This window comes from Elgaria multicarinata, chromosome 1 (genome assembly GCF_023053635.1).
Source record: "Elgaria multicarinata webbii isolate HBS135686 ecotype San Diego chromosome 1, rElgMul1.1.pri, whole genome shotgun sequence".
NCBI classification, from domain to species: domain Eukaryota; kingdom Metazoa; phylum Chordata; class Lepidosauria; order Squamata; family Anguidae; genus Elgaria; species Elgaria multicarinata.
The window spans coordinates 22,686,825-22,700,483 of NC_086171.1; the positions used below are offsets into that span (position 1 = coordinate 22,686,825).

A 13,659-nucleotide genomic window follows, 5' to 3' on the forward strand; every position below is an offset into this window, starting at 1 on the left:
GCAAGGCATGGATCGAGGCCTTTAAATGGTGGCTACGGCTACACTTCCTTGCAGCTCCAGGTAGCTATCCCTTTTTACTGCTCTCAGATCCCTATGTCTCTCATTGGATGAGAGAGATGGAGAAGAAGCTACTTAGGCTGGGCTTCTCTATGGAAGCTGTGGGCAACTATGGGCTCCAAAAGGCCCAATCTCTTGTTGTTCAAAGATTAATAGATTAGATCTACAGCATTTAAGAACTGCTGCTAACAAATCTTGATCTCCACTGCTCTACAATAATTTAAATAACTATGGACTCACTGCAGCTTCATATCTGTATAGGAGAGCATTTACCCTTGCTCGCTTTAATGTGTTGCCATCAGCATTACTAGAAGGATGATTTAGTAAAATCCCGGTTAATGAACGGATATGTCCCTGTGGTTGTGGAGCAACAGAATCTGTTGAGCATGCCATTTTGCATTGTAACATATATGAGGAATACAGAAAAAAGTTCATATTTCCTTTATTAACAGCCTTTTCTGGATGTAACCCCACAATGTTGATATTAATCTGTTTAAGGGATGTGTCCTCCCATATTACTGAAAGGGTCTCTAAGTTTCTCATGACCTCAATGCAAATTAGAAAAATAACGTTGCAATCCTTCTGAGAGAAGCAACTCACCAAGCTATATTTTGTTTTTATGTCACTTTTTATCTATCCTTTGCATGTTTTGGTGTTGATTTTGCTGGTCTGTGACTGTAATAAATAACAATTTGATTTAATTTGAGATATTGATAGCACATGATAGCACTCTTCAAATACTTAAAAGGTTGTCACACAGAGGAGGGCCAGGATCTCTTCTCAATCCTCCCAGAGTGCAGGACACAGAATAATGGACTCAAGTTACAGGAAGCCAGATTCCAGCTGGACAGCAGGAAAAACTTCCTGACTGTTAGAGCAGTGCGACAATCGAATCAGCTACCTAGGGAGGTTGGGGGCTCTCCCACACTAGAGGCCTTCAAGAGGCAGCTGGACAAGCATCTGTCGGGGATGCTTTAGGGTGGATTCCTGCATTGAGCAGGGGGTTGGACTCGATGGCCTTGTAGGCCCCTTCCAACTCTGCTATTCTATGATTCTATGTTTCTATTCTTATTTATTTTAAAATGTTTCTAAGCCACTTATTAAAAATAATCTCTAAACAGTATACAGTACAAACATAAAACAAGATAAAAACAAGCAAGATAAAAAAAAATTAAAATAGATCCGCAACAACTAGACATAGGATCTAATATTAGCCATGGGGAAAAGCCTGAGTAAAAAAGATGTGTCTTGAAGAGACGTCGAATGTACATCACAGATGATGCTCATATGGCTGAGATAAGAGCATTCCAAAGGAGAAGGGCAGTTGCAGAAAATGTTTGCTCTTCAGTCACTGCCAAGTATTAACTGCAGGATGTCGTCCCACTAATACAATTTCCCCTGATGAACACTGCAGTCTAGCCAGCCTCTAAAGGGGGAGGTTTTACAGTGGCCACATTTTGACATAACACTACACCATGTTTTAGCACTACGTGAATGAGCCTAGCCTCCTCCCAACCTCACATGCGCCACCCTCTCCCCATCCCATATGGTTCCTCTTTTATTTAACCACAGCTTGTTGTTTTGTCTGAACTGGAAACTATGGTTAACATTAACTATGGTACGTTGAAAACTAAACCAATGTTGTAAACTTTACACTATGGGCATTATTATTATTCTGTTCCTTACCATGGTGATTTAGTGAGTTATTTCTAACCATGAATTTCACAGTGAGTTGTCTCTAACCATAGTTATGCATAAGTTCTATGAATATTTTAGGTTACAGAACACCAAATAGCTACACAATAAGCTTCAATGTAATTTAACCATCCAAAAACCTCTTATTTTTTGAAATCTGAGCATTTATGCTATAGGTAGAGCAGTAGCTTAAAAAATTAAGGAATATCAGCTAGAGAAGCTTTTAGAGAAGAAACAATCCTCCTACTCTAAACCTGAAAAGATATCTGATTCTGCAATACAATGTGAACAATTTTAAATATTCTCTTGTTGACAAAACATCTTAACTTTTATACCCACAGAGCAAAACATCTTATATTAGTGGAGCCATGGGGTTTTCCAGAAAGGCCTTCCAGTGCAGAACACGAGAGACCTATTCCAATCTGGATCAAAGCACTTGGAGCAATTTTGAGTCCATTTAATCCATTGGCTGGTCTCAGAATAGCAGGACCCTTTGGTGAGTTCTAACTAATAGTTTATTTTGATGGCACAATGGTAGGAGTGTTGCCATGGTACCTAACCTGCAACTACTGAAATAATGGGAACTTGTACCCTTCCACTTGCCTGGTTATTTCATCACAACTAAAGCATTGCCCTGATGCGCCTTGAATTGACCTACTAAAAGACTGATAACCTTTAAAGGCTGTAGGATCTTTCCCAGGCATGTTCCAGGCCTATTCCCACCCCCAGATATACCAGGTATTTTATCACTCAACATATAGCGGATGTGTTGATGTAGCTAAAGGCCTGAGGTGTCTGCTACTCCAGAGCAAAACTGCTAAGGGTTTTTTCCTCCAGGGAATATTTGTTGTTAGGTTGGTCCAATCAAGTGTCCAACATGATGATGATAATTGCATTTAAAGGTACCCAGTCCTACTTGTGTTTGCAGTATTTCAATTTTAATCTGCCTGTAAAATTCTTGATTGGCATTTGCCATTTTGTTAGATGCTTGGAAGTTAAATAAAAAGGAATCACCTGAAAAAGGCATTGAATACAAGAGAACACACACACACACACACACACACACACACACACACACACACACACACACACTTTCCTCTATTTCCCTCCACTTTAGCAAAGTCTGCCTTTATATTATAGAATAGTGGTGCATATTTTATTTGCATAATTTTGATTATTGTGCTTAAGTGCTTGAGTGGTTTGTCAAGCCAGCAAAAAAGGAATGATACTTTGCCTGGAATTCTAATTTTTGAAGGCTTACTTAGTATGCCGATACAATGCTATAGCAATGGATTTTTTCCATTATGTGAGGAAGAAAAAGTTTGGTGTTTCTTGCATAAATGGCTTTATCATCTGCAAAGAGGCTCCACTTGTGTGAAACTATTCCTCCATTCTATCTTTAGATGTCATCTTTCTTGCTTATTGCTGTGACAGGTGGCTCAGTTGTCAGGGTGAAGAGGAGGAGAGGACTAAACCCTTGTTTAGTTCCTCCCAAGATAACAAACCAAGAACTACAACCATTCCCTCTGGGGAAAGATCTTAGGCACAGAACAGTGATGGGCAGAAGATAAGTCTACAGATGGATCTTTGAGTGATTGTAGTAGATCAGCAGGATTTCTACCTCTCCAGTATTTAACAATAGCATCAGTGTAATACCAAATAAAAGTGGTATTATTTTCTGATATTACATAAATGTCAAGAAGTACCTGGTCGTATAGCATTTCTAGACTAGAAGCTTAGATAAGCGTGCATTCTCTGTTAAGTGTGAACATAGATTGGTGTAGGGGTGGGGAAAATTGTTTCATTCAGTTTTTAATGTGAACCAACATAATTTGCTCTTCCCAAACCAGTCTGTAAACCATTTGGGTTTTACACTTCTCTGAATTTTGTGATGAAGCTCTCCAATCAAAACATGGGTACATTATAGAAAAATGTGTACATCAGAGGAAAGTGTTTACATAAAACGTGTATCTTAGGGGAAATTGCATATACGAATGCATGGGAAAATTGCATATAAAATTTTCATACAGACTTTAAAAAACAAACATTTGCATTCTCAAGCAGAAATGAGACAGAACAAATTTACACTTGAAAAAAGACAAAGGTTATAAAAAGCAAAACATATTTGCCCATTCCTAATTTGATTCAAAGAATTCCTTTTTCAACTCATAACATTTCCTTGTACTCAAAGAACATATGTCTCCATTGATTTCTCACACATTCTTGCCCATCACTTATATTTGACTAGCTTGAACTGAGTGTCAGATAATAATAATAATAATAATAATAATAATAATAATAATAATAATAATAATAATAATATATTTATTTCTTACCTGCCTCTCCCTTTGGATCGAGGCGGGGAGCAACATTAGAACAGGAATCAATACATCTTAAAAATTCATGATTTAACATTGATCTGGATAGGCCTGCCGGAAAAGGCTAGTCTTTAAAGCTGCCTTAAAATCACACAGAGAGTTAATTTTACGAATCTCCTCTGGCAGGCCATTCCACAATCTGGGGGCAACAGAAGAAAAGGTCCTCTGGGAAACTGATGTCAGCCTAGTTTTAGCTGACTGATATCTCAGTAATCCAGTAGAGCTTGCATATATGCATCCTGAGTTTATTGTAGGTATACTGCGGAACAAAACCAAGATTAGTTCTGTGGAGAGACATACCTACATCCTTACATAAGTCCGTGTGGATATCTTATGTGTTCATTCACAGGATGACTTGTCACTTAATTCTCCAATTCCTGTCTAAAATGACTGATGGTGAATTATAGGAGCAGATAACTTACTCAACTCTTTAGAGCCAGCATGGTGTAGTGGCTACACCATGCTGTGGGACTGGCAGTAGGGGGATCTGTGTTCTAGTCCCTCCATTCAGCTGTGAAGCTCACTGGTCAAAAACTCTCAGCCCAACCATTAGGGCCTAGGGCTGTTGTTGTGAGGATAAAATGGAAAGATTATGCTGCCTTGGGTTTTTAGGAAGGAAAAAAGGTGGGATATAAATGAAATAATAAATTAATAAAACTCCTGTAGCCACTGAAATAAGTTACAAATCACCAATACTATGCATTTTGAAAGTGCCATCCTGTGTCCACAATTAGTGATTTTGATTTTTAGTGTGTGTCTTTTTTTTGTGACAGGATTGAGCCTTGTACAGCGTATTAGGCCAGACTTTAAAAGAAAGTATTCATCCATGTTTGATGATGACACAGTCACTGAATATATCTACCATTGTAATGTGCAGTCCCCAAGGTAAGCATAACTTAGCTAATCATGAATTGATTCTCCAAGTGTGGATCTTTATGTAGCCAAAATGACATCACACATGCACAGGAGGGAGGTATTGGCAAGCTTTGGAGAACCTGCCTTGAGCTGCCTTCAGTGCCATTTTTTGGTACAAAATCAGATAAATAAATTAACTTCAATTTTTGCAGAAGTACAAAACATATTTAAGAAAATAAATCCCTACGGGTGAAAAAAACAGCCCAATGGTCCCCGAGTGTGGTCAGGGGCATGGAATGCTAGCAGATGGAGAATGAAATGGAGTATTCTGGGAAAAGGACATGACTGGCTGGAACTCTGCACAAGAGCACTCCAACTGCAGCATTTTGTTGCAGGTCCCGCTAGTGGTGTTAATATTTGAATTTACCAAGAAATCCCTAACCTCTCACTAGACATTTTTGATGCTATAAAGCACAGTGTGAAGAACACAAATGAGCCAGAAATCCCAATTTCAAATTGTTAAGTTAAAAGTAACCTGTTGGCCAGAAAAGTTGACAAATTTATATACTTTGAAATTAGAGGCGGCGGCAAATATCTTTTGTTTTTGCAGATGTCTTTATGCAGTTCGGTCCTAGACTTTATGAACAAAATTCTGATTGCTGTAGAATATTGACCTATAAAATTACTAATTCTTTGTGCCCTATTTACCTCTGGGACAGCTTCTTGTCTTCTGTCATGACTCTCATCAAATGAGAGTGATGTCTTGATTGTGCCATCTGTGCTAAACAACCAGGGCACATCAGAGGCATTCTTGGTGGCTGCTCCTAGCAGGCAGTTATAATCTAAACCTAAATGTCTTCTGGAAATATGCAGATTGTCCTGCTTTAAGAAGGAATTCAGCAGGGGAAATGAAGCATAATCTTTTATAACTCTTGCTCTACTTAATTTTATAACAAGTTGTAACAGGTTAATTCTGTGTGTTTTATCATTTATGATCAAACAGTAATTCAAAGAACTCTAAAGTGGATAACAAAATCCATTTAATTTTCTAATAAGGCTTACTTATAGGAACTTCCTGTCCCTGCCCCCACCCTTATATGCATACTTCCATCTCCTTGTCCTACAATCTTTGAATTCCGGGTTAATAGTTCTGTAAGGCCATCATTAATTTATTGGAGTTGTTCAGCTCAGCAAACATCTTGGACCAGTGACTTTGAACTTGTTTTGTCACAATGTCTGTAATCATGGGTCTGGCACTAGTCTTATTGAACCTTTGCCATTCACTTTCCATTGAAGCACAGTTTTAGCACCTGATCCTGAGTACGCTGCTTCTGTTCCATGGGGAGATAAGGATGGGTGTTCCCACCTATGCATCAGTCTTTGTCCTGTGCAGCACTTGTATGGTCCCTGCTTCTTGTTGTGACAGTTAGAACATTTACTTGCTGCTGATTTATATATAACTGTATTGTCTGCCTGGTTATTTTTCTGGAGATGTATTGAGAATATAAGAACATAAGACGAGCCATGCTGAATCAGACCAAGGGTCCATCAACTCCACCACTTTGTTCACACAGTGGCTAACCAACTGGTGACCAAAAACCCACAAGCAGACACAGGTGGAACAGCACCTTCCTGCCCATGTTCCCCAGCAACTGGTATATGTAGGCTTAATGTATTTTTGTATGGATCTTTGAACTAATGGGAAGCTTCAAGCTAGGATATTTCCCCTCACTTTAAATAGAAGGCTTTAAAAAAATGTAAGGAGAACTACACTGTTAAGTGGTTCTGTATTGAAGTAAAAAAGGGCCCAGTGGGCTGTTCTGAAAAGAAATATCATTCCTTTTTCATATAGTGGAGAAACGGCTTTCAAGAACATGACAGTTCCATATGGATGGGCAAAAAGGCCAATGCTACAGCGAATTGCCCAAATGCACCAAGACATTCCCATCACTGTGATTTATGGAGCACGATCATGTATAGATGGCAATTCTGGGACCACCATCCAGTCTCTGCGACCAAAATCATACGTGAAAACCATAGTAAGTGGGTCATTATGTTGATTCCTAGTTTAAATGGCCTGTTCTTTGCAATGTCTTTGAATGATAGCATTTGGATTTAAGGAAGATGAAATCGGGGCTGATATTGATGGTTCCCTTTTTCCTAGCTCTGACTCACATCCTAGATGATTGTGATCAAATCAAACTTTTTAAAGTATCCCTTTAAAAATATTTTTCTGACACTATTATCATTATTTCCCTCTGTCATGCACACATGTGAAAGGCAATGCTTGCCAACATAAATTTGGATTTATTCAGAATTTAATTCGCCCTGGCTCCAGAGTTTTGCAACCACAGTAGTGTTAGTGGATCCATCTCCCTTCTCTGGGCTGAGCAGATGAGGGGGCAGATGTTTTTTGCACTGGGTTCCCACTTCCTCACACTAGCAAATCTTTGCCCTATGGGAAGAGCAATCCATAAACGTTAAACAACTGAATGTTGAGGATTTTACACATTGGCATCTTGCACTGGCCTGTTGTGCATGGAGTGGGGAATGATCCATGCACTGAAACTTTTGTTGTGCACAGATATATCCTCTTTGGATCTCTTTGCATTATGATATCCAGGAGCTCAATAAACATGCAAAATCGAAAATGTGAATTGTCAGCCAATTGCTTATTCAAGATAACGATTCCATCTAGTTTGCCTTGAGGATGAATGCCACGAAAAAGCAACCTCAGTACATGTAGAACTAACTACTTCTTTACGTAGGATACCCTTAGAATGTATAAGAAGCCCTACCTAAAGGACAGCATTATACTGCACTAAATTGTTAAAAGTGATTTTTGCCTTCATCAAATGATTTTTACAACTTCTGTTGCTATGTGGAACAAACTAATTTAGCACTCTTAATAAAAAGACAGGGTAAAATAAAGATTAATCCCTCATCTATTGACCAAGAATATCATTGTCTTCGTTTATTTATAAAAGTTCCTCGTATGCATTAGGCCAGCCTTCCCCAACTCAGTGCCCTCCAGATGTCTTGGACTACCATCATCATGGCCAATGGTTGTACTGGCTGGGTATGATGGGAATTGCAGTCCAACACATCTGGAGGACACCAGGTTGGGAAAGGGTGCACTAGAAAGAATAGATCCCTGCTTGCAGACTAATAAAAAACATGAAACAAAAGAAAGAGGGAAAAGGAGAAAAGCAGGAACTTTCAAAAGGAGCAATATGAACCACTTTGCAGTTTGTATTCTAGTCATACGCTGTTTTTATATATCTTTTGACTTGGCAAACTAAAAGCATTTTGGCTATGGAGAGCCAGTTATGTCAATACTTCATTATACTTAATTAAGTCTTTTATAATGAGACTAGAATTGCAGGACTACTTTACTGTGAGCTGCTTTGTGCTGTCCTGTAGTTTGTACTTGTTTGGGGTAAGAAACCTTCAACATCTTGATTGGGTTTGGACGATATGGTGTGGCAATAATCCACAACAATTCACAGCATCCACCGACGCCAAATTGTGTATGCAACCTCCGTTCAGGAGCTGTTGTATCATGCAAACCTTGTGAGCGTGGTTTATGTGAGGGTTAAAAAACCCTCGCCTAACCCTAAAACAGACAATGTGTAATACAAGGGTTGTTTAATCCTCACACAACTGCGCTCATCTTATTTGCACGACATGACAACGCCTGAGTAGGGGTTCAAAATCAAGTTCATATATGCTGCAGCCTCACTATGGGTTAAATAACCCATGGTAGGCTGTAGAGTTGTGCGAACAGCCCCTCTTTGTTCGGAATTCATGATCTTAGTTTTTGTCTAGATTGTTGCAACGATGGGAATTTTGGTAGAGTACATATTTCTAGCATTTTTAATCACTTTATTGGTTATGTAAAAAACATTTTTTTTCTTGTAAGTGAATTTTAAATAGAATTTTGTTCTATTTGTCCCCCCTCACTTTTTCTATAGGCTATCCTTGGTGCAGGTCATTATGTGTATGCTGATCAACCTGAAGACTTCAATCAGAAAATAAAAGAGATCTGCAATTCTGTGGACTGACAGGATTCTGTTTTTTGGGAAAGTGAGCCACAGATATAATTCAAAGCAATACTTTGTAGTATATTACAAAAGTTAAGGAATACAGGCATTGTGAAACAAAACAGATTTTGTTTGCACCATTTCTTTCAAGATGTTTGCACACTTTAAACCATGCAAGTGCCTTTTGCTGCGATGGGGAGATTTAAAAGAAAACCACAATTGTGTACATTTTAGTTTGATGCAGTTCTTTATATATTTAGATAAGATATTTTTGTCTATATATTAAAACAACATTTTAAAACTGGATTTTTAACAACTGGAATTTAGAACATTTTAAATTGTGCTTATACATACAGCAAGAGTTTCTGTAACAAACATTCTTACAAAATGCTGAGTAAAACTGCAATTTGGCAACTTCAGCCTCCATATGGTGCAGTTTTCATACACTGAACTTTTTAAGAATGTGAAAATACTTCACAATTTTTCTCTAAATTGGAAGATTGTATGTATAATATCGTCACACTTCATTGTACTTTATGAAGTGGATTTTGCCAAAAGAATACTGGTATGTACCAACGAAAAATAAAAATTAGGAAGAGTTGGGAAAAGACTGAGTAGCGCTGCATTTTTTTTTCAACTCTTGGAACCTTGGTTGTTCACTACAATAACTGTATTTGGGTGTTTGGTTTCTGAGGGGGCTTTGTTTTGTAAAATGCTAATATTACTGATATATGATGTTAAAGAGATAATGTAGAATCCAGTGGATTTGAAGATTAAATGCCTTCTTAGTTGCATAAGCTGTTCATTTGTCGACATGATTATTGCAAGACCTGTTGCTGGCCCAATTCTGAAGTTGTTACATGTTAGCAAGAATTCCATGTTTAACTAGTCCCTGGAGAAAATTGTGTCTGTAATGTTTGGAAGAGTATGTTTTTTCTTTTAAATTATTGGGTTTTTGAGGCCGTCTGACTGGGAAAATGCTAACTCAGTTAAAAGAAACAAGTTAATTGTGTCAATAGTTATCTTTTAAGAAGGCAACTTAGATTAAATAATACAAATGAATCAAAAAACATAATCTTACCTCAGAATTGTAATAAAATATGTAATTTTATGCAGCATTTTCAATATGAGCTTATTTAGACTCTGGTTCTTTACAAAACTGTGTTTTTAGATACTTGGTTAAGTTAAGGTAAACCAACCTGTTGCCATCTAAAAGGTAATAACTTACTGGTTAGCTTTCGAATTTTGAAATAACAAACTTTGTTCTTTCTTATATAAGTCTTTGAATCAATCTGAAATAATTCTTGAAAGTCAATTTTGTTGTCTCTTGGAGGTATAATCTTAGATTATATTAACAGAAGTGGGAAGTATTTCCTCTCCAAGAGATTTTTTTTACTTCGGTGCTGTGATAACGTTACAATCACTTTAACTCCCTTGACTGTAGTGTAATATTTATGCTGAATATTGGCACCATTGTACAGCTCATTTCACAACTTTTTAAAGAACAATCAGTATTGCATAGTAAACCACGATGGTCAGTACTAAAATGCAGAACCTTGTTTTTTTTGAATACGTAACATGAATCTCACATTAACAAACTGCATAGTTAAATTCTCATAGCTCTGTAGTAAAGAATTCTATTTCATGCTTACTGGTTTGTATTAGTCAGCTGTTGTACATTTGAAATCACATATAAAATGCCAGCTAACTCAAAAGCAATGCAGTGTATTTTTGAACAAGTATCAAGTACAATCAAGTATTGATTTAGGCTGACACAACGTTGGGAACACAACACTGTCATATTTAGGAAAAATAGCTTAGAGCAGCCAATACCAAATATAGAATTTTTTCACTTTCCTCTTCTGGCAAGTTCTACTAGAAAACTAGTTCTACAAACTAGTTTATGTAGGTTTTATATTTCACTTACATGTGTTCTAATTGGTGGTTCCAGTGGGTATCTATCAGTGAGTGCAACTGGCTTTGATTTCCAGTTTGCTTAAGCTGCAGTAAGTGGTGCAGACCTGAACAGAACTTGTACATATTACAATTCATGAAAGCCTACAATGACTTACATAAATTTACTTCCTGGGAACATAGTGAGCCAGTTTTCCAGGATCAAACATCCCAGCATGGCTTATTTAAGCCACAGTGGGTTGCAGTGTGTGCTGGTGGCCATTTTGAATATTGGAGCCATGACTGCTGTAACTTTTTGTGTCATCCATACCAAGGGATTATGGACATAACTCTAAAACAAGCAGATATCCTAACATCTCCTCTAGGTGACAAGGTGTTAATTCAGTGACTGGTTATGCTGATGTATTCCCCAGCCAATAAACCTTTCCAAGGTTTAAAGTGTCTTTAAAATCCTTTCTATGAATGAAGTTAAAACTGATCCAAGCTGTTTTGTCTGTAAACCATCTCTTGTGCAAACTAATTATAGCAGGACTACACACCTTGTAACCTACTGAGCCAAACACTCTCTGACTTACCATGTGTGTGACAAACCTCTATTTTTGAATTCTTAAGAGGGTAGCAGAAATGGGAGGTTTATTCAACATGTGATGGGCACCCAATCAACGTTGGTAACAAGTTTATAGAATAGTTTGTGTCAATCCAATGTAGGCCATGTGGTTTTTAAAGGATAACTCCGGGCATCTTTCATCTTACAAAAGAATTCTGACTTCAAAGTGCAATATCTCTGAAATTATTTGTTCTTTATAAATCTCTTACGTTAAAATAGGGTTGAAAATCATGAGAACACACTGTGCAATTTATGATTCACTGAGTCAAACCCACCAGGCGATTTGATCAACTTTGTGTTTCTGCTGCTTGCTTGGAATGGCAGAATCAGGAAACTGGCAAGCCAAGATACATGGCTGGTCAGATGAATCACAAGTTGAACAGGCATCCCATAGAAAAAGAAATCACATTGTGGTATCTCCATTTCATTGCATGATAGAATATTTATACAAATCTCAGAACAATTGCTGTTATTTTTTCACTTCAAGAGGACCTATCCCTCTAAATGTGCATTTTACATCTTATATCTACATTAGAAGAAAATAAATATTCCCCATTTTGTCTGTCTCACTCACTGCCCTGGCAGAAGATTTGTCATGATCTTGAAACCGATCAAGTACATGATCTCTTAAAATAGAGCAACTGTGATCTTATTATAATATAGAGAGATGAGTGCGTGTCTATATGCCTACTTCGGTAGGAATATTATAGATCAAAGAATGGAATATTTCTAATAATTTTTAGTGCATATTTTCCAATTACAGTGGGTTGGATCCAGAGTGTCATTTTAATGAACCCGAGTTGCTGCAGAGCCCCTGCTGGAAGAGTGCTGGAAGGGATTTTTACCAATTCTACTTTTTATACTTTAGAAGATCGTCATCCCCGATCAGATTTTCAGGAAAGTGAAGGTGGTGTTGGTGGGTGGGAACAGATGGAAATAATCCATAATCACCACCACTTCCTTCCTCCATTAAGACAATCTCATAAGCAGAGTTCTGCTCATGAGAATGCTACATCCCTGCTAATGTCACTTAGCAGGGATCTAGCACTCCGATGGGTGTTTAGACAATCTTATGGTTGTTTAGACAGAACAATGCCCTACAACACTTAGGCCGTAGCTAGACCTAAGGTTTATCCCAGGATCATCCCGGGTTCGTCCCTGCCTGAGCGCTGGATGCCCTATGTGGCACTTAGATGAACAGGTTTGACTCCAGGACAATCCTGGGATAAACCTTAGATTGTAAGCCTATGCGGCAGGGCCTTGCTATTTACTGTTTTACTCTGTACAGCACCATGTACATTGATGGTGCTATATAAATAAATAAATAATAATAATAATAGCTACGGCCTTAGTATTAGGGAGCACTAGGACTTGTTTCTGTTTAAACATGCAAAAGATGGCACCTTAATCACTTTCATATCTTGTCTCTTTGGTGTCAAAAACAATTGTGTCAGTTAAAGCTTTGTGTATTGTGTTATATTGCTATTTTAGTTACGTGGTTGGAGGTTTCAATATGGGAGGAAGGGCAATCGCAATCATCATCATCATCATCATCATCATCATCATCAGAAAGCTATGCAAAAAACCTTCAGAAAACATGCTCAATTGTCAGGAGATTTCTGAATCTGTAAAAGACAGCATGACTTGGCAAAGCCCGTCATATCCATCTAGAAAAACCGCCACAAGCAAGGAGATTAATAATAATAATAATAATAATAATAATAATAATAATAATAATAATGTATTTCCTAATCAAGAAAAGGACAATTCCTCCATCTCAGCCCCCACCCGCCCCAAATCTATATAGGGATTTATCCTAAACCCTTATTACTTCCCTTCCCCCACTTTCTAATTTATAATTGGATTTCTGAAGAACCTCATGATGTCAGCCATGACAATTTGAACACCTTTTTTAATGTTCATCCAGGAATGTTCATTTTCCTACTAGCCTTACACTCTTAATCCATTTTAGCAGCTACATTCACCAAAATCACCAAGCTGCTTCTTAAATCTGCCTTTTAGATTAAGGAAATGTAAATGCCAATCGTATTTCCCTTCTACTTCCCTTTCTAAAAGAGTTTCACACCAAATGTGAGTACAGAAATTGCTG

The 13,659-nt window shown here is 37.7% G+C and overlaps 1 protein-coding gene across 1 annotated transcript in view; it reads left to right on the top strand.

Moving 5' to 3' along the window:
- The window catches only part of ABHD5 (abhydrolase domain containing 5, lysophosphatidic acid acyltransferase), a 31,716-nt gene extending 20,973 nt beyond the window's left edge, over window positions 1-10,743 (top strand). The window contains exons 4-7 of the mRNA XM_063124532.1: window positions 2,094-2,248; window positions 4,904-5,015; window positions 6,838-7,024; window positions 8,960-10,743. Of these exons, the coding sequence (XP_062980602.1) occupies window positions 2,094-2,248; window positions 4,904-5,015; window positions 6,838-7,024; window positions 8,960-9,049 (544 nt within the window). The 3' untranslated portion in view covers window positions 9,050-10,743. The remainder of the gene's footprint in view (window positions 1-2,093; window positions 2,249-4,903; window positions 5,016-6,837; window positions 7,025-8,959) is intronic.
- Window positions 10,744-13,659: the final 2,916 nt, after the last annotated feature.